Below are 23,499 nucleotides of genomic sequence, written 5' to 3' on the forward strand. Positions count from 1 at the left end.
GCGACTGCGCAGACGCAGCTGCAGATGTTGCAGAGACCGGGTCACGTGTCAGCGGGGATTGGAGGTCCTGGTCTCCGCCCATCGGTGAGTCTCTGTAGGGGGGCCGGGCCGGGCCGGGGGCCAAAGGGTTCTGCTTCTGTTAGTGTGTTTTTTTGTGCAGGTTTTTGATTTCCTAAAGAGAGAATAATAGTTGGACTTCAGCAGATTAATGCGTCAAAGATTAATCAGGTGACAGAGATCCTGGATTTATGAGATTATGGAATATGTCAGCGGGTCGAAGCGCCGGCCAAACGATGACCTTCAGCTTCATGACTTTCCAAATCTGTGTGACAGATGGTTTGGCAGATAATAGAAAACAGACTCAAGAAACACGGGGTGGGCGGAGCCTGTGCGGATGAAAAAGGTCTGATTTGATCTGAAGTGTGTTGAAGGATAGAAGCAGGCGGAGGGGGGGGGCCGCCGCTCGCCACCTGCAGACGTCAGCGTCCGGTCCATGTGGAGGCGCAGCCGTCCAGAACTCAGCACCAAACGGTTCTGCTGGGTCCTGTGACCTCTGACCCCAGAGTAAGGGACGGCTTTGCTTTAGCTGGATGAGACGCTGGAGTCACTTTCCGGTGGTCGGGGGCCACAAATGTCCCCGAATGATCCCCGTCCGCACGGCTGCAGATGACGGCCCGTCAGAACTTTCTCAGTCTCTCTGCTGCAGATTCTCCAGCAGGAAAACACCGGCTGGGAACCGGGAAGCCGCCTCCCAGTCTGAGGCGGACGGCGGGTCGCCCCGTGGTCGGGTTAAATGGGAGGGGCAACGAAAGGATGAACAGGTCAGGACAGACAGTGCTAGAATAGAATGGAACAGAACAAAAATACAATAGAATAGAATAGAACAAAACAAAGAAAAGAACAGAACAAAATGGAGCTAAATAGATTGTAACAGAAATAAAATAAAATAGAATAGAACAAAATGGAATAGAATAGAAAATAGCAGAATAGAAATATATAAATAAATAAGTACTGACTAGAATAGAAATTATTCGAATGTAACAGTATAGAATAACACAGAATAGAATAGAACAAAAATTGACTTAAATGGAATAAAAAAAAAACAACATAATTGACTATTGACAGAAAATTGACTACAAGAGAAAAGAATAGAATAGAGAATAACAAAATAGAATGAAAGACCATAGAATAGAATAGAACAAAACAGAAAAAGTATGGAGTCTTATACTGTTCATAATTAAATAAATAAATATTTAATTATATAAATACATATGACCTCATGCAAATACACAATCAATCGATAAATTTCTCATAAATATATAAAAAGATCTTGAAATTGTGAAAAACATGCAGACTGATTTTAAATTAGCCATTTTATTATTCAATATATTTCATTTTGCTTTAAAAACCTCTTCATTATTTTAAAACAGCATTTTAAAATAATTATTTTAATCATGTTGAATATATTATATTATTATAATTCTGTCTTTTTTCAGAACTACGATTTCCAAATCAATATCTTTCAAAGTAGCTTTGTTTTTATTTCATGTTGCTGTTTTTCACAATGACATATATTTCATGATGAGTTTATAATATATATAATAATACATATGTATATATAATAGAATAAAATAGAACTGTACAAGAGCAGTTATAAATAGAATAAAGTAGACTAGAACAGAAATGAATGGAATATAATACAATAAAATAGAATAGAATACAACTGAATAGAATAAAGTAGAATAGAACAGAACTGAAGGAAGAGGAAGGAGCGTGTCAGCGTAAGAAAGCAGAGTAATTAGAAACATGCAGCAGCAGCAGCTGGAGGTCATCATGGGAGTTCAGAACCGCTGTTACTGCTGCTGCTGCTGCTGCTGCTGCTGCTGCTGCTGCTGCTGCTGCTGCTGCTGCTGCTGCTGCTGCTGCTGCTGCTGCTGCTGCTGCTGCTGCTGCTGCTGCTGCTGCTGCTGCACACAGACTCACAGCACAGCAGCTCAGACACAAGCCGTTAGCCTGGATGGACGTCATTGTTCTCCTGTGACGTTCCTCCTCACTAATGTGGCTTTAATTCACTGCGCTCCTTCCTCTTCCTCCTCTCTAATGGTCCTCCTCCTCCTTCTCCCCGTGGGGGGGCTCTCAGCCTGCTGCTGTGGGCTAATCGAGGCCAGCTCCTCATCACTCCTGCTTCAGCTGAGCAGTCTGGAAGCACACCAGCAGATGTCCCCCTCCCGTCTTCTGATGGATTCCACTTTTGGCTGAGCGCCGTGGTGACGGCCGCACGGCGGCGCAAAACTAACCCCCCCCCCCCAGAGTAAAGGAGAGCCGGCTGGACGGACGCTGTGATTTAAGGCATTCTGCTGGATGCAGCTCTTCCTCCTCATCCATCCTCCTCTGGGGGGCCACTCCGCTTCCTCTGTGCGCATCCGAGCATGAGAGCCCCCCCCCCTGTGATGGGCTTCCTGAGAGGGGGGCAATTCCGAAGGACAGAGGAAGTAATGGGGTAATCTATTATACAGTCCAAGCCTTTCTTTACCCCCCCCCCCCCCCCCGTGCCCTGACATCAGCATTTCACTGGACAAATGAGACGCAGAGTTGAAGTGCGCACATTCCTGTTGTCCTCCTGCACAGACCAGCACTTTCTGTGAGGAGCTGGGATCCATCTGCTTCATGTGGGGGGGGCACACACACATGTGCACACACACACACACACACACATGTGCACACACACCCCAAAGCCAACATTTGGATGAAGACGAGGTTTTTAGAGGAAACTTTGACAGTAAAGAGCACGAGGAGTCGACACAGAACAGGAAGGAGACTTTTTTAGACGGAAAAATCCTTCTTGACTCTTTCTTTCATCTCTTTCTGCTGCCATCTTCTTTCCTCTCACTTTTGTTTTGCTTCAGTGTCGGTTTGAGTGAAAACACACAACAGCTTTGTGTGTTTTTGTCAGCTGGACCTATAAAAAGCTCTCCCTCCTGCATCCCTCCTTCTTTTATCTTAACTCTCCCCCCATTGAGATTTTTGTCTCTGATGCTCTCCATTTTAGGCCCACCTCCCAGAGAGAAAGCTCCCGGCTACGCCTCCTCCTCCTCCTCCTCCTCCCATCCAGCTCACACTCATTTTCTCAGATGCCGACTGGAAGGAGAGCGGAGGATTCCTAGCAGCAGCCGGAGTCTGCTCTCCGTCCCTCTTCCTCGCCTTCTGGAGCGTTTCCTCCTCTCGTCCTCTGGCCGCTCATCACCAGGATGTGGCGCTCGCTGGCTCTGCTGCTCTCTGGATTCTCCGCTTTGATCCACGGTGAGCCCACCTGCATCCCCGTCCTCATCCGTCTTCTGGCCACGGTAGTTTTCCTCCGACAGAAACCCGGGACCAGGATTCGGTCCTGATGCTGGGCTCGTTCGGCAGACGCGCGCTCGAAGTGAGGAAGAGGACTTCCCAAGTGCGATTCTGGCTCACCTGTTTGCTATTCGGGCTCTTCTCGTCTGTGTGGGAACACATGTCTGCGGCTCGGATGCCTCCGCATCCCCGACAGGCAGGAGGAAGTGACAGACGGAGCCGTCACTCTCTGGCTGCATCAGAGGATGTGAAGCGAAAGCAGGTCTGCTCGTCTCAGCTCTTCTGGGGTCCGGCTGCTGTGGTGGACGTGTTGCTGCAGCCGGGCTGCTGGGGCTCCACGGATCAACTTTCCCTTCCAGCACAGGAACGGAGTTCCGGCCGGGTTTGGGGGAAGTTGTAGATCAAGAGCAGAGCCGCGTGAAAGCCGAGAAGGTGGCGGCTGCTGCAGTGACTTCACTCGGGCTTTTCTTGGTTGAGACCTGCTTTGAAGGAAACCGCCGAGAGCGAATTTCTCTCCAACACGGAGCTTTCCTCTGTGTGTGTGAGGCTTCATAGTGTCAAACCCTAAATAAAGACACTTTCATTCTCATTTCTAACAACCGAGCTGGAAACCTCTGGATCCGGAAAACCTGTTTGACATTTTTACCTCTGGAGATTCTCCAAACCTCCTTGATTATAAATGATCGGAGCCACTGATGCTCCGACACGCTTTCCCACTGTTTCCATCTGATTACTCAATGTTCTTCAAGCTCTCTTGGATTTCCTTCTCATGTTTATTGATTTCCCTGCAGGCGTGATATTTCCGTCTACATAAGGAGTCGGACTTTTGCTTCCTTTGGAAAAAAGAATCCTTAAAAAAAAACGAGATAAGGAGGTTTAACCCTTGTGCTATCTTAGATGACCCCCCCTTCCATTGACGTGTTCTCCCTACCATGACAAAGGTGGATAAAGGTGGAAAGATTTCATGTAATCCATGGACACCAGTGAAGATCACAAATCATTGAAGAAAAAAGGTTCAGAACTCTGTCTAGTGGGTCTAGATGACCCCACTCCCAATGTTAACGTGTCTAGGATAGAACAAGGGTTACACGTGATTAACTGTATGCATTTGATCACCAAACCCAGACATTTGTTTTGCGGGTTGACGTTTTCTCCGTCTTCAGTGTCGCTGCAGGGTCCCCACCAGAGAAGCCTGCTGAAGAGCCTCCTGAAGGACTACAACCGCATGGAGCGGCCGGTGGCCAACGACTCCCACACTCTGACTGTCCACTTCACGCTGAGTTTGATTCAGATCATGGACGTGGTAGGTGAACGCCGGCGGGGCAGGATGGGTCTCCATGAATGTCCCCACTGGATTAAACTCCTAGAATGACGCTTAACTGGCTGGTTTCGAGGATTTCTGCTGATTGATGATCTGACTTGGGTTTCAGGATGAGAAGAACCAGGTGTTAACGTCTAACATGTGGTTACAGATGGTGAGGAGCCTTCAGACGTTTTGCTTTCTTGCCGTTTTGGTCAAAAGTGAGTTGAAAGCGGTGTGTTTGCAGACGTGGTACGATCATTACCTCCAGTGGAACCAGAGTGAATATCCTGGAGTGAAGAACCTGCGCTTCACCTCAGACCAGGTCTGGACCCCGGACATCCTCCTCTACAACAGGTAATGCAGACCCAAACGCGCTTCTCCTGCTCGCCCCGGCAGGAAGCATCACTCCTTCCTTCCTCTGCGCCTCCTCAGTGCAGATGACGACTTTGACTCCACCTTTAAGACCAACGTCCTGGTGAACTCCAGCGGCTACGCCAAGTATCTGCCCCCAGGTGAGCCTTCTGCTTTCACTGAGCATCGTTTAAACCTTTCCGTCACCTCCTCATTTGCCCCGAGGGGCAGCAGCGTCTCTCGGCCTCATCAGCTTCATATTTGATCAGAGCAGACAGATTCCTGCAGTGACAGCAGTCACAGGCCGCCGCTCCGTCTCCAGCTTCGTGCAGAATCGCTGGAAGCTCATGAAAAGCGTTTCTCCTGGGTCTGATCGGAGTCTCTGCTCTGTTCTTCCCCAAGATTCAAGGGAGCGAATCCCTGAAATAACCCCCTGCAGTGACTGTGAGACTGAAACCTCACGGACGCATCCATTCATTCACCGGACAGCCTGGTTAATAGGCTGCTGTTGAATGTAAATAGACGGAGGAGGAGCTGAAAGACAGGAGAGGAGGAGGCGCTGGCGTGAATGCATGAACAGACAGATCCTGCAGAGCAGCTCATTCAGAGTAAATAAAGGTCAGCAGGTCAGACGGGGAGCGCCGGAGCTTCAGGTGTTTGTGTAGCCGCTCCAGTCTGGATGGTCGGGGTTTAAAGGCCGCGTCACACAGCCACTACGTACAGTCATGGCCAAAGGTTTAGAGAATGACACAAAGTTTGCTGCTAAAGTGCTCTTAGATCTTTGATTCAGTTGCTTCTGTCATGAACTGAAGTATGATTCCAAGCAAACGTTTATACGTTTAAAAGCTTTTACCAACAATTCCATGACGTTTATGCAAAGAGTCAGTGTTTGCAGTGTCGGCCCTCCGTTTCCAGGACCCCTGCAATCCCACTGGGCGTGCTGTCAATCAACTTCTGACTGACAGCAACCTGTTCTTTCAGAATCACTTCTTGGAGTTTGTCAGAATTAGTGGGTTTTTGTTCGTCCTACCGCCTCTTGAGGATTGACCACAAGTTCTCAATGGGATTCAGATCTGGGGAGTTTCCAGGCCATGGACCCAAAATGTCAACGTTTTGGTCCCCGAGCCTCTTAGTTCTCACTTCAGCCTTAAGGTCCGGTGCTTTATGGTTATGGAAGATGAATTGTTGGTCTCCAAACTGTTGGATTGTTGGAGGGAGTTGCTGTTGGATGGTGTTTTGTGTGTTTTTGGGCTGAATTGTGAGTGAGCCCCCTCCCTTGGATGAGAAGCAGCCCCACCCATAAATGGTCTCAGGATGCTTTACTGTTGGCGAGACACAGGACTGATGGAGGCGCTCACCTTCTCTTCTCCAGACAAGCCTTTTTCCAGATGCCCCAAACAATCAGGAGGCATCATGGGAGATGACTTTGCCCCGGTCCTCAGCGGTCCATTCACCAGACTTTCTGCAGAAGATCCATCTGTCCCTGATGTTTTTTTGGAGAGAAGTGGCTTCTTTGCTGCCCTTCTTGCCCCCAGGCCATCTTCCAATAGCCTCACAGATGCAGATGCGTCACAGCTGCCGTTCCTGAGCAGCTCTGCTCTGGTGGACCTCCCATCCAGAATCCTCTTTAGACCATCCTGGCGTTTGCTGGACTTTCTTGGACGCCCAGAAGCATCTAAACAGGAATTGAACGTCTTTCCTTGAAGTTCTTGATGATCCTGTAAATTGTTGATTTAGGTGCAATCTTCGTTGCCACAACATCATCGCCATCTTTATGCAACGCGATGATGGCTGCACGCGTTTCTTTGCAGGTCACCATGGTTACCAATGGAAGAACAATGATTTCAAGCATCTGGTCTGCCATTGTAACCCCATCAGCCTGACAGAATGATCTCCAGCCTGGAGCTCGTCTACATTCTCACCTGAGTTAAGGAGACGATGACTGAAATGATCAGCAGCTCCTTTAATGACAGCAATGAAATGTCTTTTTTCTGGATTAAGTTCATTTTCATGGCAAAGAAGGAGAATGCAATTCATCTGATCACAGTTCAGAACATTCTGGAGTTTATGCAGATTGCTATTGTATTTCCAATTTCCAATATTTATGTCATTCCCAAAACCTTTGGTCACGACTGTACATTTTGCGGATATTCCACGGATGAAAACTGGTCATACATGTATCCATGTAGAAAAAGTTGTTGTCTTTATGTGAATTTTTCACAGATGTATCACGAATGAACCATAAACCACAGAAGAATTACGAATAGACAAAGAACACGTAAACTAACGGAAAAGCCAAATCTGGCCCAAAACCAGTCCTGTCATTGGAACGTGATCTGTGCGCCGTATACGCGATATAATGGGATACATCGGTGGTTCATGCGTGAAAAGTCTGTTTGACAAACGTGGCACAAATTTGCATCTGCATATCACAAAAATCATGCACAATAATTGCGCATAAACGACGTAAAATACGCATAAAATGTGTGATTCTTGACCGAGCGAGTTTCAAACGGCTCAAAACCGAATTCACGTCGCCCTAAACCCTCAACGGACATCTGTGCACACCGACGAACGCAAGAATCACGCATGAGTGAGGTCTATCACGCATGGATCATGAATGCACGTGGTGACTGTGACGCTGCGTTTGGAAGGTCAGGTGATGTTTCAGCTGCGGTGAGGATTCACTGACATTTCCTGCAAAGAGCCTTGAGTCTGTCTTGTTCAGATTGCATTCTGGGAACTTGAGCGCCGAGGTTCAATGGGATGAATAATCTTTCTGCATTAGGCTTGGTGCATGGAGGATGTGTGAGGATTCTCCTGGAGAACAGGCGCTTTTGTTGTGCAGTGTCCTACCCGTTCTGTTGTTGCCGAGCCGTCTGCTGCATGCGCAGACACGCCGACTGCATGCGCAGACACGCCGACTGCATGCGCAGACACGTCGACATCACTGCTGCCAGCTCACAGACCTGCCTTTAAATGGTGGCTGCTTCATATCGACTCTGAGCTATTTGAATTCCAAAACAACAGAAAGCGGTGGTGAGATCTCTTTTCCCATCACTTCTGTCTGAAATCTCCATCTTGCGGTGACGGACAGACGTGTTTGTGAAGCAGATCTTTGTTTCTCTTGCATCAACCCTGAAAAGCGTCTGTCCTCTGTCTGTCGCTGTTCTTCTCAGGAATCTTTATGAGCACGTGCAACGTGGATGTGCGCTGGTTTCCTTTTGACATCCAGAAATGCAACCTGAAGTTTGGCTCTTGGACCTACGACGGGTGGCTGCTGGACCTCCAGATGATCGAAGCCGACATCTCGTCCTACATGCCCAACGGGGAGTGGGATCTGATCGGTGCGCAGGAGGAAAACCCTTTGCAACCTTTTCCCGCTCGTTCCTGCGGCAGGTGAATCACTTTCCCGCCTGCTTCCCTCGCAGGAGTTCCCGGCAGCAGGAATGAAATCTTCTACGACTGTTGCAAGGAGCCGTACACCGACGTGACCTTCGTCATCACCATACGGAGGCGGACGCTGTACTACGCCCTGAACCTCCTCATCCCGTGCGTGCTGCTGTCCTCCATGACCTTGCTGGTGTTTGTGCTGCCGGCCGACTCCGGAGAGAAGATCTCGCTGGGTGAGAAGAATCGACACTGACAGACACGTCCAGGCAGGGAGCCGGCCGGCAGAGCCTTGGTAAAATGAGATTTGAAGGGAAAAAACGGGATATGTCTGACACGGCCAGGCAAACCTGCACAAAAACAAGCGGCTGTTTTTACTGACCGCTCCAAAATCGTTATCAAAGGTTTTCTGGCGATGCTATCAGGATTCCCAGAACAGAAAGGGATTCAGCTTCGAGCTCTGAAGAAACAGCAGCTGCTGCGTATTTTTTTTAAAATCTTATCGCTTCAACCGGCTTCACATTAAACTACTGCATTCAGAAACAAGCTGAGCCACAAGTCCTGGTCGTATTTGTGACAGGAAACACGCTGGGCGCTGAGCTGGAATGTTTGTTGCACCGCTAATGTTAGCTTGGGGCTGTGAGGGGCTGTAAGCTAGCGGGAGAGATTGTACATAGATGGATGGTGGGAAGTGGGGACGGGCTTACTCCGCGCCAACAGTCCCGCCCACAACTCAGAGGTGAATTTCTAATAGTGCTCTGCAGAAACTAGGTCCTAGAAAATGCCGTTTTTTAAAAATGTAGACTAAAAACAGCATCATCATAATTAAAAGACCTCTGGGAACACTTTGCAAACTGATTAGAAGATGATCAGAGCAGGACTGTATGAATATTTAGGATTACTTTTTTATTTCATTCCAATATGAAGCTTCAACATTTTTATTTTCCAGGTGGAAACTTGTGTTTTTTTCGTATGTCTGTGTGTCAAAGCCCAGAACTTGTGCTCAAAATAGAATAGAAGACAACACGGCATCTCCATATCACTGTATTCTCCCCTCCGTGCTTTACAGTTGGGGTAACAGTGCGGGCAGCAGAATACGTTCAAGTTTTCACAGGAAACCATTGCCAGAGGTTTGCTCTTAACCATGAAGGAAGCGATTTAAAACGCTGTGTTTCATCTGCATGAGAGCCGTTGCTATGGAAACATAGTTCCGTTACCTAGGTTCATGTGAACAAGAGTTTAGAGGGTTCATGTGAGCATGGGTTTAGTCATGATTCAGAAAAATCTTTGTTTTTTGGTCGGAAACAGATCAGACCACAGTTTAGATAACCGCAGTGCAAAAGGAGGAACCAGAAGATATTTGTATGAGCGTTTTCTGCTGACTGTTAGTCCATGAATATAAAAAAAGGTGGTGAAATATTTATGCACGTCGCGCCTTCAGTCACTGGCCCAAAAAAACAAGAAGCAGCTGACAAGAGAGGAAAACATGCAATAACGCCGGGCAGGCTTCAAACGCCACCGGGAAACGTCTCAAGACATTCAAATGTTTGCAACTTTATTGAACACGACTGAACTTTTCCATCAGACAGACACAGAAGGCTTCCATCTGCTCTTTAAAAAAAGGATTTGGACTTTCAAGATGAGGAGGGGGGGGGGGGGGGGGGCTGTTAGGAGCGACAGACTGCTGTGGGGGGGGAGGGGGGGCAGCAGCAGTTTACCACCTTTACTCGTCTGAAGCAATGAAGAAACTAAAGTAATGAGTTATTGTCCTGACATCTTCCATTTAATTTCTCTTTTCTTTTTTTTAAATAGATAGTTAAAGTAATGAACGTGTCATCTTCAAACATCAATACATTTCTGTGTCTGTTTTGGGGGGTGGGGGGGTCTGCTTGGTCAGCTACCACAGCATTATCTAAGCATTTCCTGAGACTCAATGCAGGATGGATTATGCAGCATTTTTCCAAAGATGAAACAAGAAAAACACACACACGACCAATTAAAGCATCGATGTAATTAAGAATATTGAACTGATCAAAGGTGGTGGTGGTGGTGGTGGGGGGGGGGGGTGCATGCTGCCTTCCAGGAAACACTTTTTAATACTAGCTGATGAAGTACAGGCGGGGACAAAGCGGTGGGGTCCTCAGGGCTGGAGGAGGGACACGGGAGGAGCTGCTTTAATTCATCTAAGGTCCTGGGGGGTTCATATTTTATTTCTTAGCTCTCGGGGGTTTAATTGGATGATCTGAGGAAGGAGCGTTCTGCCGGCAAAGCAGGCTCTAAATCCCCCCCTGACAGGATGAGTGGAGGCGGCTCCTCAGCAGGAGGCGGCGGGCCGCGGCTGTGCAGGTGCAGAGCGTCCGCCAGCCTCCTCGTTTGCATAAATCGAAGCAGAGCTCATTGGGAGTGTGAGCATTTGTCAGAATAACAAACACACCGACGGTGCGGCCCCCCCGGCTGCAGACTGAGTGCTCCAGCAAAGGTGTGTGAGGCATTCAGAGCTGTGTGTGTGTGTGTGTGTGTGTGTGTCTGCCTGCAGGCATCACCGTGCTGCTGTCGCTGACCGTGTTCATGCTGCTCGTCGCAGAGATCATGCCCGCCACGTCAGACTCCGTCCCCCTCATAGGTACGTCCCAAAGGAGCTGCAGCCGCTGGAGAATTGATTTGATCTAAACAATTATTTTTGATTTGGCAAAAGTTTTCAGATTATGAAATAAAATTAGAATGACAAAGACGTCCCTTAATGACTAGATAGATAGACGTTTGGGATGCAGAATTTTCTAACTTGATGGGAAAGAAATCATTTAAAACTATCCAATATTTATGTTTTTGATTTATTTGATTAATCCTATACAAACTTTGGTAATTATATTTGATCCATGCGTTTTTGTTGTTGGTTAATTGTTTTGTGTAATTTTCTTTCTATTTTTTTACATTCACATTTTTATTTTTTGGGCTGCTTTTAATCGCTGCTTCCTAAAATGAACAAACAAAAACCAGATTTATTTTATTAACTCTAAAAGCCCTGAAAGGAAACTGTTGTAGGGTTCTCCAGGGTCAAGCCAGGACCCGGCGGCACCAGTGGAACAGAACATGTCCGGAAATGTGTCCACTTGGACTGTGGTTTAGTACACATCATTTTAATTTGAAGGAAAAACGGGTCTGGGTTCTTGATCTTGGTAAAATAAAACAACATTTTTTGGAACTTGGTACATGTTTTATGCCCTGTAGTTCCTCATCTGTCCACTAGGGGCAGTAGAAGCTGCTCATTTCAAAATGGCTGCAAAAAAACCCTTTTGGCGGGAAAGGTTTTCCTAATTTTCTAAACTTTATGGTGAGAAAAACTCGTCTATTGTTATTCATTTATTTAATGGCTACCTGCTGTATTTAAATAATGTAAAAATTGTTGATTATTATTTTTTTATGATCCTGCTAAAGCATGTTCAAAATGTGTGGATGAAAATTGAGACAGTCTATATATTTTTACTTCTCTTACTAATATTGTTGTGAGTAAAAATTAAAGAAAAACAACAAATTATAGTTGATACAATCTATAAAAACATGAGCTTTTTTTCTTTAATCAAAGGGGTTTTAAAAACATCTAAGTTCTTTCTTTACTCGGTTGCTCAGCTTTTAAACAAACGTTTAAACACGTCATTAATCTCTGCTGCTTTAACGAAAACAGGAAGTTTGTTGGAGGCTAAAAAAAACAAGAATACTAAAGAATTCCAAGTATTGTAGCTACTCAAGTAAAAGTACAGTAGAGTACAGTTTTTACTGAACGGACCTCCCCAGCTCTGGCTCCCATCAGAAGAACCGAACACAGAAAAGATCCACTGAAGTCCCACTCAGACATTTTTCAAAATGACAACACTTTGGACATTTAATATGCTGGTTTCTCATTATTCTAATTGAAAACAGGCTTTAGAGGATTTACAGGCTGTTGCATTTCCTTCTGAGCTGCACAATTTCTCTGTTCCAGAGCAAAAAAGAAAGATCGAATGCAGCTTCTGGTCCACTGATTGTTCTGATAGAGAATATTAAAATAGAATAATTCATCAGCAAGAGCCACAAATATGTAAAGTTGGATTACACCGCCGTCCATGCAGCTCCCTGTGAATTCCTCCTAAATCCTTCAAATCTGGACATTCTCATGCGGTTCTGTAAAAACCCCAACATGCAACAAAGCTGCAGAGCCGCAAACATTTATTAGGCTCGATTTATGACGAGAAAAGCTGGGAAAGTATTTTTAGTGAGCGAAGAGCTGAGCTGGGACGCGACGCACAGAGATATATTTTAGCATGAAACACAAACGCTGATCATTAAAAAGCTGGAATCTAAGGATTTGTATTTATTAGAGTGCTGCTTTCAGCAGGTTTTTTTTTTTAAGTCCAGCTACCCTCATCTTAATCTGTTTGATGATGCTGCCAATATTTTATTGGACATAAAGCAGCAGAACGAAATGTTTGCAGTTTGTCATGAAAAATATGCTCAGCCTAAGTAAACAAGGAAAATAAATCTAGAATACAGGAGTGTCTTCCCTCCACCAGCTGCTTCTGTGGACTCACTGTGCTCTGAACTCCTCCTCAGGTCAGTACTTTGCCAGCATCATGATCATCGTGGGGATGTCGGTCATCGCCACCACGGTGGTCCTGCAGTATCATCACCACGACCCAAATGGAGGGAACATGCCCAAATGGGTGAGGCTGCGCCGTCGGTTCCACCTGACCTAAAAAGCTATGCCGCCGCCTGTCAGAGTAGAGCCCCGCCTTCCTGTTTCAGTTACAATAAGCAGGCCTTGTTATTCTGCATCTGCATTAGTACCAGCATCAACATTAGCGTCTGCATAGTTTTTAACATCAGCATCAACACTAGCGTCAGTTTCAGCATCAGCATTAACATTAGTATCAACCTTAGCATCAACATCAGTTTCAGCATCATTTTAGCATCAGCATCAGTTTCAGCATTATTTTTAGTATCAGCATTAGTTTCAGCATCAACATCAGCACATGTGACTCATCCTCTGCTGCTCGTCTGTTCGGCGTGTTCTTCAAACGCCACAGACGTGTTCATAAGTGTGTTTCAAAGCTCAGGTTGAGTGGGTGGAGACACTTTTACTCAGTTTCCCTCCATTTTTACTGCCTTATGTTTACACACAAAACCCACCGGAAAGTTTCCACCAACCTCTGAAGATGCTGAACTAAGATTGTAGTATTTTCTGGGAAGCAGTGACCACGCAAAGGCTGGTAATGAGCTGTAAGCGTGCTGACCTCCAGTAAGGACGCTCTGTCAGCCTGCAGGATGCCTGCTGGCCAGTTCCTGGGCTAATTGATGAGGTTCAGATGAGGGCGTTGAACCAGCACCGTTCATAATTGCAACCTGCACGAGAACGGCAGCAGTGGCCCGGCTCGTAAACAGACTCTGCAGAGACTAATTGAGCCGTCATTTAAACATCAGCTCTCATTAGGCGGGGGTGGGGGTGGGGGGGTGTTTAGAGTTCATCATGGATGAGGACAGGAAGTCAGGAGAATCGTTATCAGACTGAATCTAATCTGCTGCTAATCTCTCCAGTAATTTACACGACTGGAAGCTCATTGCATCTCCATCGTCAGTTAATCTGGTTCTCCTCTGTGCAGAAAACCCTCGTGAGGCCAAAGAGCACCTCGCCCCCAAAGGCGCTGTAACACAGCGCCTTTGGGGGCGGAGTCATCATCAGTCTGATGGTGGTGTGAAGAGGATGATGGGATGGCAACCCTCTTAGGCTGTGAAAAAACAAAAGCAGCAGTGTTTTCAGACCATCCTTATCGTCTGTCACGTTGGTGTTGGGTCAAAAAAGGACAAAAGAAAACTTTCACGATAAACCACTGACTATATCTGAGAACTGGAATGAGTGACTCCTCCCCACCGGCGTTCCGAACAGGAAGAGGCTCCAAGAAGCCAAGTTCTCAAAGACGTCTATGGAGAAATAAACAGCTGTTAGTCAGTCGTTCTATTGGTCAGAAGAACCCGTCTCACTCTGATACCTTTTTTATTTTTAATATTTGTCACTCAATTTATAAACTGTCCAATTAGATCCCTCAATAAAAGAAGGTGGAGCCGGCTGGCCCTCTCGTCCAATGTTGGAAAGGTTTGACAGACCAATCACTGCTTACTAAAGGCCCGTACACACCGGGACGAATATTCGCCAGGCGTTATTCGCCAGCGTTTTTCGCCACGTTTTTTGTGTTCACACCCAGGCGATTTTCGCTGACGGTGAGCCGAGCGAACATGCAATTTCATTCCCTGACATTAGATGGCGCTTAATGTAAACAGAAATACTCCTGTACACAAGGTGGCGCTGCGCAACTTTACCCTTCTTAAAGTCGCTTTTCACTCAGAAGAAGAGAGCAAGTATTTACGCGCTTGTCAGAATAATACAAAGAAAACATGAATATTTCAAGCATCAGTAGCTCCAACTGGTACTTGGTAAGGGGATATTTAAGAATGTCCGTCATTATTTCTTTGCGGCAGTGTTGACGCTACTTGGCGTCTATCTTCTTCGCTGGTATGTGTGCTCAGCAAGGCAGTTTTGTGTTTGAGCGCCCCCAAGTTGTGTTTTACTGTAACTTCAGAAGCTCCAGACACGTGTGCAAAAGCGCCATTCTCATTGGTCGAATAGATTTCGACGCGACGCGTCGAAAAAAAAAAACGAACCCGAGGCGTTTTTTTTTTTTTGACGCTTTGTCGCTTGGCGTTTTTTCGCGTCGGTGTGCACACTCTCATTGGTGCCCTTTGTTTAGTCACGAGGCGTTAAACGTCGGCGAAAATCGCCGGCGAAATTCGTCCCGGTGTGAACAGGCCTTTACACCTTCTGGCTCCAAGATGGCAGCATCCTGTATGAGTAAAAAAATGGCGACTGAACTGACTTCATCTGCTTGGAGCCAGAAGTGAACCATTTTCCATGGATGACGTCACTCTCGCTTGGTTCTTGGTCTCTGGTTTAAACCCGTTTTTGGATGGTTTCAAGTGTCCCTTATCTAAAGGTAGATCTGTCCAAACCTGAGAACCCCCCACCCCCACATGAGCACCAGACCTCCACCGTGCTCTCAATGCAGGACACAGTTTTTGTGTGGTCACACACGTGTTTCTAAGAGTTGAAATCTGACTTTTCCTCATTTTCGGTGCCGTTTCTAGCCGTTCTCTTCTTCCAGCAGCCGTTGGTTCTTTTGGGTCTCCTGTGTCGCCTTGTGACGCAAAATGAAAACACATTTATTATTTGCTCTAATGTGACTTTTGGATTCAATACCTTCTGCGTTTTCTCAGTTTTTCCGTCCATCTGTGGAAAACATAAAGACGTGCCTGAAGATCATATTTGTCACAGTATCTTTTGCCCCCCGACCGCATTTCTCATTGTCTGTGTCCCCCCCTCCCCCCTCAGGTGCAGCTGGTCCTGCTCCAATGGGTGGCGTGGTTCCTGCGGATGAAGCGGCCGGGCGAAAGCGACGACCCGGAGAGGCCGCCCTGCGCCCCCCACCTGCGGCGCTGCTCTTCGGGCTCTCAGAGCGGGAGCATCCCCAACCCCCCGGACCACACCCTCCACCCCCTGCACCCGCAGAGCCTGGCCCCCCTGCAGACGGGGCCCCTCCACGTGGGGCACCCCCACCTGCACACCCAGTCCACCACCAACAACAACGGGAACCTCCTCTACATGGGCTTCCAGAGCATCGAGGACTCGTCCGTGCTGTCGGAGCCGGTCCAGAGGAACGTGTCCGCGGGGCCCCCGCGCGTGGCAGGGAGCCCCCCTCCGCACCTGCCGTCACAGTTCTGCAGCTCCCCGCCGCCTCCCGCTTCCAACATGGACACCGTGGCCTGTCCCAGCACGGTGTCCAGCGGCGGGGGGTTCGGGGGCGGAGTGGGAGGCTGCTCCACAGCCGGCATCGGGGACCCCCAGCTGCAGGCCATCCTGGAGGAGGTCCGGTACATGGCGGACCGCTTCCGAGAGCAGGACGAGGCGGAGAGCGTGGCGAACCAGTGGAAGTTTGCGGGCGCCGTGATCGACCGGCTGTGCCTGGTGGCGTTCAGCGTCTTCAACATCATCTGCACCATCTCCATCCTCATGTCTGCTCCTAACTTCGTGGAGGCGGTCTCCAAGGACTTCGTTTGAAAGCACAGCGAGCAGCAGAGGAGGAGCATGATGGGAACACCACTTCCAGCAGACTTTGGGCTCGGAGAATTCCAGGATCTGTGAAAAAATTATGAGTTCCTTCGCCACACATTCTGTTTGTAGCTGAAATAAAGGGGGGGGACAGATGAGGCGGGGCGAAGAAACCGATTTAAATCAGGGCAAACAGGGTGCTTCATCAAATGCAGACAAGGGGGGTAATTGGTTTCTATGTGGCTATTTCAAAGACTCCCCCCAGAATTACAGCGAGAGATGAATCCGGGATCAGACGGCATTCCAAGCAGAGAGCGACGGCAGCTTGACAGATGAAGAAGACGTGCCCGCCCCTCATCTCACAGCAGTGGAGACAGCCTCCCACTCCCACTCGGGGAGAAAACACTGCATCGTTTAGTTTGATGCGAGGCAAAGAGGAGCGAGGAAGAGTCAACTCCTCGTTCACCGCGGTGCTGCATGGAACAGCTGAGAAATGGAGAACCTCAGAGCAGCAAGGAGCAGGAAAACCCTCCACATCCGTCCTGCTGGTCCAAAGTCTGAAGACCTGGGATTATCTCTGAGAGTAAGAAGCTTTCTAAGGAGGAGTTCTCGCCCCTTTAGGTCGGAACGCCTTATCTTTAGGAGGAGATTGGCAATCAGAGGAGATCAAAGCTCCTCCGTCTCCTCCTGAACGGGGAAGCTGAATTATCCGATCATCAGCACTGCAGCCACATCGGAGACCAATGAAAACTCACCGAGCCGGAGCTTAACTGCACCTGGCAGGTCATAACTAACCGAGGAAACTCTCTGGATTTCACATTAACGGTTTAATCGCTCAGGCGGGGGGGTCAGACGTTTCAGAGAGGAAGCCAATAAAAAAACCAGAGGAACGTGAGGAGGGGCCGGTAACGTTCCACCGGCTCCTATGAGCGGCCTGCAGCTTCACAGGTGACCTGACTCACCTGTACGTTTATGAAAGGAACCAAACACCAATAGATGACGCCGGAGGGTGAGAAGGACTCATCTCCCTCCTGACAGATGGACATGTGCATTGAGTCAGCTTGGCTTAAACCACAGACAGACACAGGCTTGTGTTGTTGTTGTTTTATAAGGAAGGCTGCTTGGAGTTAACACCAAAAAAAAAGTCCAAAACGCCTTTTTTCTCCAAAGCTGATAATTTAGCTTCCAGGAAAAGTGTGAGTGGACAACAACCGACGCATTTCCTCTGCTGGGAATGTAACAGGAACAGAAAAAACACCAAACATCGTCTATTTAGGTGACCACACAGGGCCGGAGGGAAACGGCACCGTTCAATACACATTTGATTCTTTTTCCATAAACTTGAGATATTTTGTTCTTTAATTTGTGGAAGGGAACCAGTGCTGCACAAATTTCTGGAAGAATGATCAATTATTATTTCTATTATGATCGCAGTAAACTGCAGACGTTCATTCCTACATGTACTTCCCCACACCACTGTACTCCCACCTCCCTGCTTTAGAGTCGAGTCTTGTTGTAACCCCTTCATTAGTCTTGAGCAGATCAAGAGAAACTTTTTATGTCATTTTTGTGCTGCCATAAACAGTTCTGTTTGATCTTTTGAGGGATTGGTTCAAATGAACAGAAAAATGATTTGTTTTTACACGTGGATGCTGAAGGATGCTGAGGGATGCTGATGGATGTTGATGGAAGCTGAGGGATGCTGATGGATGTTGATGGATGCTGAGGGATGCTGATGGATGTTGATGGATGTTAATGGATGCTGAGGGATGCTAATGGATGCTGAGGGATGTTAATGGATGCCGAGGGATGCTAATGGATGCTGAGGGATGCTGATGGATGTTGATGGAAGCTGAGGGATGCTGATGGATGTTGATGGATGCTGAGGGATGCTAATGGATGCTGAGGGATGCTGATGGATGTTGATGGATGCTGAGGGATGCTAATGGATGCTGAGGGATGTTAATGGATGCCGAGGGATGCTAATGGATGCTGAGGGATGTTAATGGATGCCGAGGGATGCTAATGGATGCTGAGGGATGCTGATGGATGTTGATGGAAGCTGAGGGATGCTGATGGATGTTGATGGATGCTGAGGGATGCTGAGGGATGCTGATGGATGTTGATGGATGCTGAGGGATGCTAATGGATGCTGAGGGATGCTGATGGATGTTGATGGATGCTAATGGATGCTGAGGGATGCTGATGGATGTTGATGGATGCTGAGGGATGCTAATGGATGCTGAGGGATGCTGATGGATGTTGATGGATGCTGAGGGATGTTAATGGATGCCGAGGGATGCTGATGGATGCTGATGGAAGCTGAGGGATGCTGATGGATGCTGAAGGATGCTGATGGATGCTGATGGAAGCTGAGGGATGCTGATGGATGTTGATGGATGCTGAGGGATGCTGATGGATGTTGATGGATGCTGAGGGATGCTGATGGATGTTGATGGATGCTGAGAGATGCTGAGGGATGCTAATGGATGCTGAGGGATGCTGATGGATGTTGATGGATGCTGAGGGATGCTGATGGATGTTGTGGGATGCTGATGGATGCTGAGAGATGCAGATGGAGGCTGATGGATGCTAATGGATGCTGATGGATGCTGAAGGATGCTGATGGATGCTGAGAGATGCTGATGGATGCTGATGGATGCTGATGGATGCAGATGGATGCAGATGGATGCTGAAAGATGCTGATGGATGCTGAAGGATGCTGATGGATGCTGAGAGATGCTGATGGATGCTGATGGATGCTGAAGGATGCTGAGAGATGCTGAAGGATGCTGATGGATGCTGAAGGATGCTGATGGATGCTGAGAGATGCTGATGGATGCTGATGGATGCAGATGGATGCTGATGGATGCTGAAGGATGCTGATGGATGCTGAAGGATGCTGATGGATGCTGAGAGATGCTGATGGATGCTGATGGATGCTGAAGGATGCTGATGGATGCTGATGGATGCTGAGAGATGCTGATGGATGCTGATGGATGCTGAGAGATGCTGATGGATGCTGAGGGATGCTGATGGATGCTAATGGATGCTGAGGGATGCTGATGGATGTTGATGGATGTTGTGGGATGCTGATGGATGCTGAGAGATGCAGATGGAGGCTGATGGATGCTGATGGATGCAGATGGATGCTGATGGATGCTGAAGGATGCTGATGGATGCTGAAGGATGCTGATGGATGCTGAGAGATGCTGATGGATGCTGATGGATGCTGAAGGATGCTGATGGATGCTGAAGGATGCTGATGGATGCTGAGAGATGCAGATGGATGCTGATGGATGTTGTGGGATGCTGATGGATGCTGAGAGATGCAGATGGATGCTGATGGAGGCTGATGGATGCAGATGGATGCTGAAGGATGCTGATGGATGCTGAGAGATGCTGATGGAGGCTGATGGATGCTGATGGATGCAGATGGATGCAGATGGATGCTGATGGATGCTGATGGATGCAGATGGATGCAGATGGATGCTGATGGATGCTGAAGGATGTTGTTTGCTAACCGTCATGATGTCGACTCTCATCTGTTTTCAACAAGCAGGTTCTGACCAGAAGGCTGTTCTTCTTTGAGCACACGGCACCCCAATGCCTGTACACCCCCCCTCCCTGGAAATAAAGGCCTTTTTTTTTCTACCACCGCTGCTCTGCTTCTTCTGCTGTGGCTCCAAAGACGAGGAGAAAAAAAATGACGGAAGCCAAACTGCTGACGTTGGGGGGGGGGGGGGGGGGGGTGTTTAATGGATGACTTGTTCAGGAAGAGGGTGAGAGTGGAGGGAGGGGGTGGGGGGTAAGGTTAATAGAGGAAAGAGTGGCATTCGTGGTCATTCTTTGAATTTATGAGGAACAGCGGGGAGGAGATGGGACCTCAGACGAGTATAACTCATCAAGCGAAAGGTCACGGCGCTGCTTCCCAGCACGGCGGCGGCGATGGGGGAGGGGCGTATGCGTCAGGAAGCGACAGGAAAGAGGGTTTTCGGGCTGGCGTGAGGGCGTCTGCGTGCGGCCATCAGTCTGTGCGTTGGGATGAGAAAGGGGTTTTTCCAGCGGGGAGACGCTCCCCCCTCGGCTCAGCCACACCGCCCTGCCTGATGAGCTAACTCGACAGCGGGGAAATGTGCAGCGCCAGCAATCTGGCAGCGCCGAGATTTACTGTGTTCACTCAGATGGAATAAACGCCAGCGAGCCAGCAGGCGCTGTGTGTCCGTGGGGAATATGAGCCGAGACTTTCCCTCCTCTTGGAGTCGTTTTTTAAACTCTCATTGAATCAGAAGAAGCTGACATGAAGAGTCTCTCAGGTCTCAGATTTCAGCAAATTGGTCATTGGGCTTAAAGTCTGGCAGCGCATCCGACCTTTGACCTCTTTGCCAGCTCAGATGGTGTCATCGCCACAAAAACCGGCAGCCAATGAGGCTGAACAATATGCATTTGTGCAAACGTGAACACCCGTTCACCTGTACACTTTAAGAGCCCCGGAGCGGCGTGCTGCTGCATGCTCGCAGTCCAACCCTGCGCAGCTGAGGCCGATCAATGCCTTTTAATTACCAGAGGCCCGGAGCGCCGGTCGATAGCGCTGACGAGAAGCACGGAGACGGAGATTCTCCGGACGTTGATGGATGCCCGCTCCTCCCCGTAAGCCCGCCCACAGATGAGTCCTCAGGCCTCGTTATTCCTGCCAGGGCCACTCGCTTTACAGACCGTTTAAGCAGCTCCGGCCGCCACCGCCGCGAGCTTAAGTGGGACAGAGGCGTCCACCCAGAAGGACACGAGAAGCTGCTTAATGCAGTCAGACGGGGTCAGCCGTCATCGACTGGAGGAAGATACTTAAAAAGTATTTCCCTGACAGAGATCAATCTCCAACCAATGGAAACTGAGACGTGTTCATTCATTCTTGTAAACGCCACAAATCTATGAAAATGGAGCGTCGCCATCAGGGGAAGAGTTCCCAGTCGCCTCTTCATTTTGATGAAGGGCGGCGGGACCGTTTAAAGGCTACTGCGATGGCGCTTCACCAACGGCATTGCCTGCTCCTCCTTGGGGAAGCTCACTTCATGATAGATGCATCATTCCTGTGTTTACACTGCACCCCACCAGCGTTTAGTCCCCCCATCATCACAGAAACGGCCAAAGAACATGTTAGAAACACCATTTCTGTGCGTCTTTACAGAAGAAGATGATGAGGAGGAGGAGGAGGAGGAGGAAGAGGCCTCCTGCTGTGTCACATTGTAATTTTTTTAGAGCTGACGTTTACCTTCCTTAGGTCTCAAATGGAAATCATGGGCAGCATCACAACACAGAGATTCAACAGTAAACATTTAACAAATGTAAAACAGAAATTCTCATCTTGGTTTTAGTAACTGCTCCCTCACACGCCTGTGATTTGTCTTGGCTGACATGTATGTAAATGTTCACAGACCCGCTGCTTTATGCCTTCTACTCCGCCTAATGCACCTCCGTAAAAACCCTACAGAGTGCCATAAACTGCTGTTATGGGCTGTAATGTCATGTGACGCCGTTTAAAACGCTTTATCACTCAGCTCGCCGTTTATCAAGGAAGACAAAAAGAAAAACAACGGATTCTGCTGCCAGGTGAGGCGTGTCGCCAAAGTGAAGTTATATGACTAACACGCATGAAATACCATCTAAATCTGAGGACCAGGGCCGGTTCTACACTAACTTACTCCCCGGGCAAGTGAGTAACCCCCCCCCCCCCCCCCCACGCACACAATTTGACAACATTTTTTTTTAATAAAAACTGAACTGCCGCCCCCCCTTTAAATTTGCGCCCCGGGCAATCGCCCGTACGGCCCGTGCCTAAAACGGCTACTGCGATGGCGCTTCACCAACGGCATTGCCTGCTCCTCCTTGGGGAAGCTCACTGCATGATGGATGCAGCTCCTGAAGGAGGAGCAGGATCTTTTAGACATTTGAGGGAGAGCCGGGACTCCTCGTTTGTGTCTTTTTGTGTTTTAATGTTTTGTGTTTAATTGTTCGTGCCGAACTTTCACCTCAGAAAAAAAAGGAGAAAGGAAAGGATTCGTCAAACAAACACCCGAGTTTCTGTGAGCGGAGCTGAGACTGGCAGCTTGGAGAGCTGACCCCACGCCGTTTTCTGCCGAGGCTTCGGCGTGGGGCGCTAAGTGGACCGGACAGGTTTCTCCTCAGGTGTGACGGCTGGATAAGCCGCCTCTCCGCCGCTCTGGGCTCATTATTCTAAGCTGACGGGTTAAAGTGGAGGAGCTGCTCACAGGAAAGCGTTCTCGTCTTCCCTCCATGTTCAAGGTCACTTTCTAAAGCAGGGGTGTCAAACATACGGGGGCCGCATGTTTGACACCCCTGCAGATTCCAGGTTTAGTCATTTATTGATGCAGTTATGTTTTATATTTGGTGTAAATGCTTCAAATATCCTGTTAATATCCTAACCTGTCTTTTAGAGCGAACGGGGAAACCCGTTTCCTTACTGTACACAGGACAACAAACCTCCTTTGAATCCTTTAAATATACAAACAAAACCCAGAATCTATATAAAAAAACAACTATCAACCAATTAACAACATAAATGTTACGCCGTAACATAAACTGTTAAAAAATGAAGAAAATAAGATGTTTTTCTTTGTCAAAAGTTTAAAAATCACCAAGAAAGTTGTGATGTTTGCCCAAATTTAACCCTAGAAATACTCAAAAAAGATCAAAGAATTATTTATCAGAAATAGAATTGTACGTCTTTAATGCAAGTATATTTATCAGGAAAGAAACCGAATCGTCACAAAAAAAGGCTTTTTGCTTAAAATAAGATGTTTTCCAGATGAAATGACTCAAAATATTACAGATTTATTTTCATGAAACAAGTTTTTACGTCTTAATAAAACATTGTTTGTTTAGTCTCTTAAAGAGTCTGATTTAATATTTAAATCATACTGCAAAAACTCTAAATAGCACAAAGTACTAACTTATTCGCTAACTTAAC

General features: G+C 47.8%; 1 protein-coding gene and 1 long non-coding RNA gene across 2 annotated transcripts; one reads left to right on the forward strand and one right to left on the reverse strand.

Annotated features, from left to right (window-relative positions):
* Nucleotides 1-35: 35 nt before the first annotated feature.
* LOC144995439 (uncharacterized) lies at nucleotides 36-13,088 on the reverse strand. The gene is made up of 3 exons (XR_013658974.1): nucleotides 12,949-13,088; nucleotides 10,927-11,031; nucleotides 36-172 (listed from the first exon to the last, which is right to left on the reverse strand). It is a non-coding gene; the product is annotated as an uncharacterized LOC144995439 (long non-coding RNA).
* chrna11 (cholinergic receptor, nicotinic, alpha 11) lies at nucleotides 2,867-20,171 on the forward strand. The gene is made up of 10 exons (XM_023959690.2): nucleotides 2,867-3,300; nucleotides 4,503-4,642; nucleotides 4,770-4,814; nucleotides 4,887-4,996; nucleotides 5,075-5,154; nucleotides 8,173-8,340; nucleotides 8,425-8,619; nucleotides 10,920-11,006; nucleotides 12,971-13,080; nucleotides 15,798-20,171. Exons 1-10 carry the CDS (start codon nucleotides 3,249-3,251, stop codon nucleotides 16,521-16,523), a joined length of 1,713 nt encoding a protein of 570 aa, XP_023815458.1. The 5' UTR covers nucleotides 2,867-3,248; the 3' UTR covers nucleotides 16,524-20,171.
* The last annotated feature ends 3,328 nt before the right edge of the window (nucleotides 20,172-23,499 follow it).

This window comes from Oryzias latipes, chromosome 11 (genome assembly GCF_053564925.1).
Source record: "Oryzias latipes strain Hd-rR chromosome 11, Olatipes_Hd-rR_3.1".
In the NCBI taxonomy this organism is placed as follows: Eukaryota; Metazoa; Chordata; class Actinopteri; order Beloniformes; family Adrianichthyidae; genus Oryzias; species Oryzias latipes.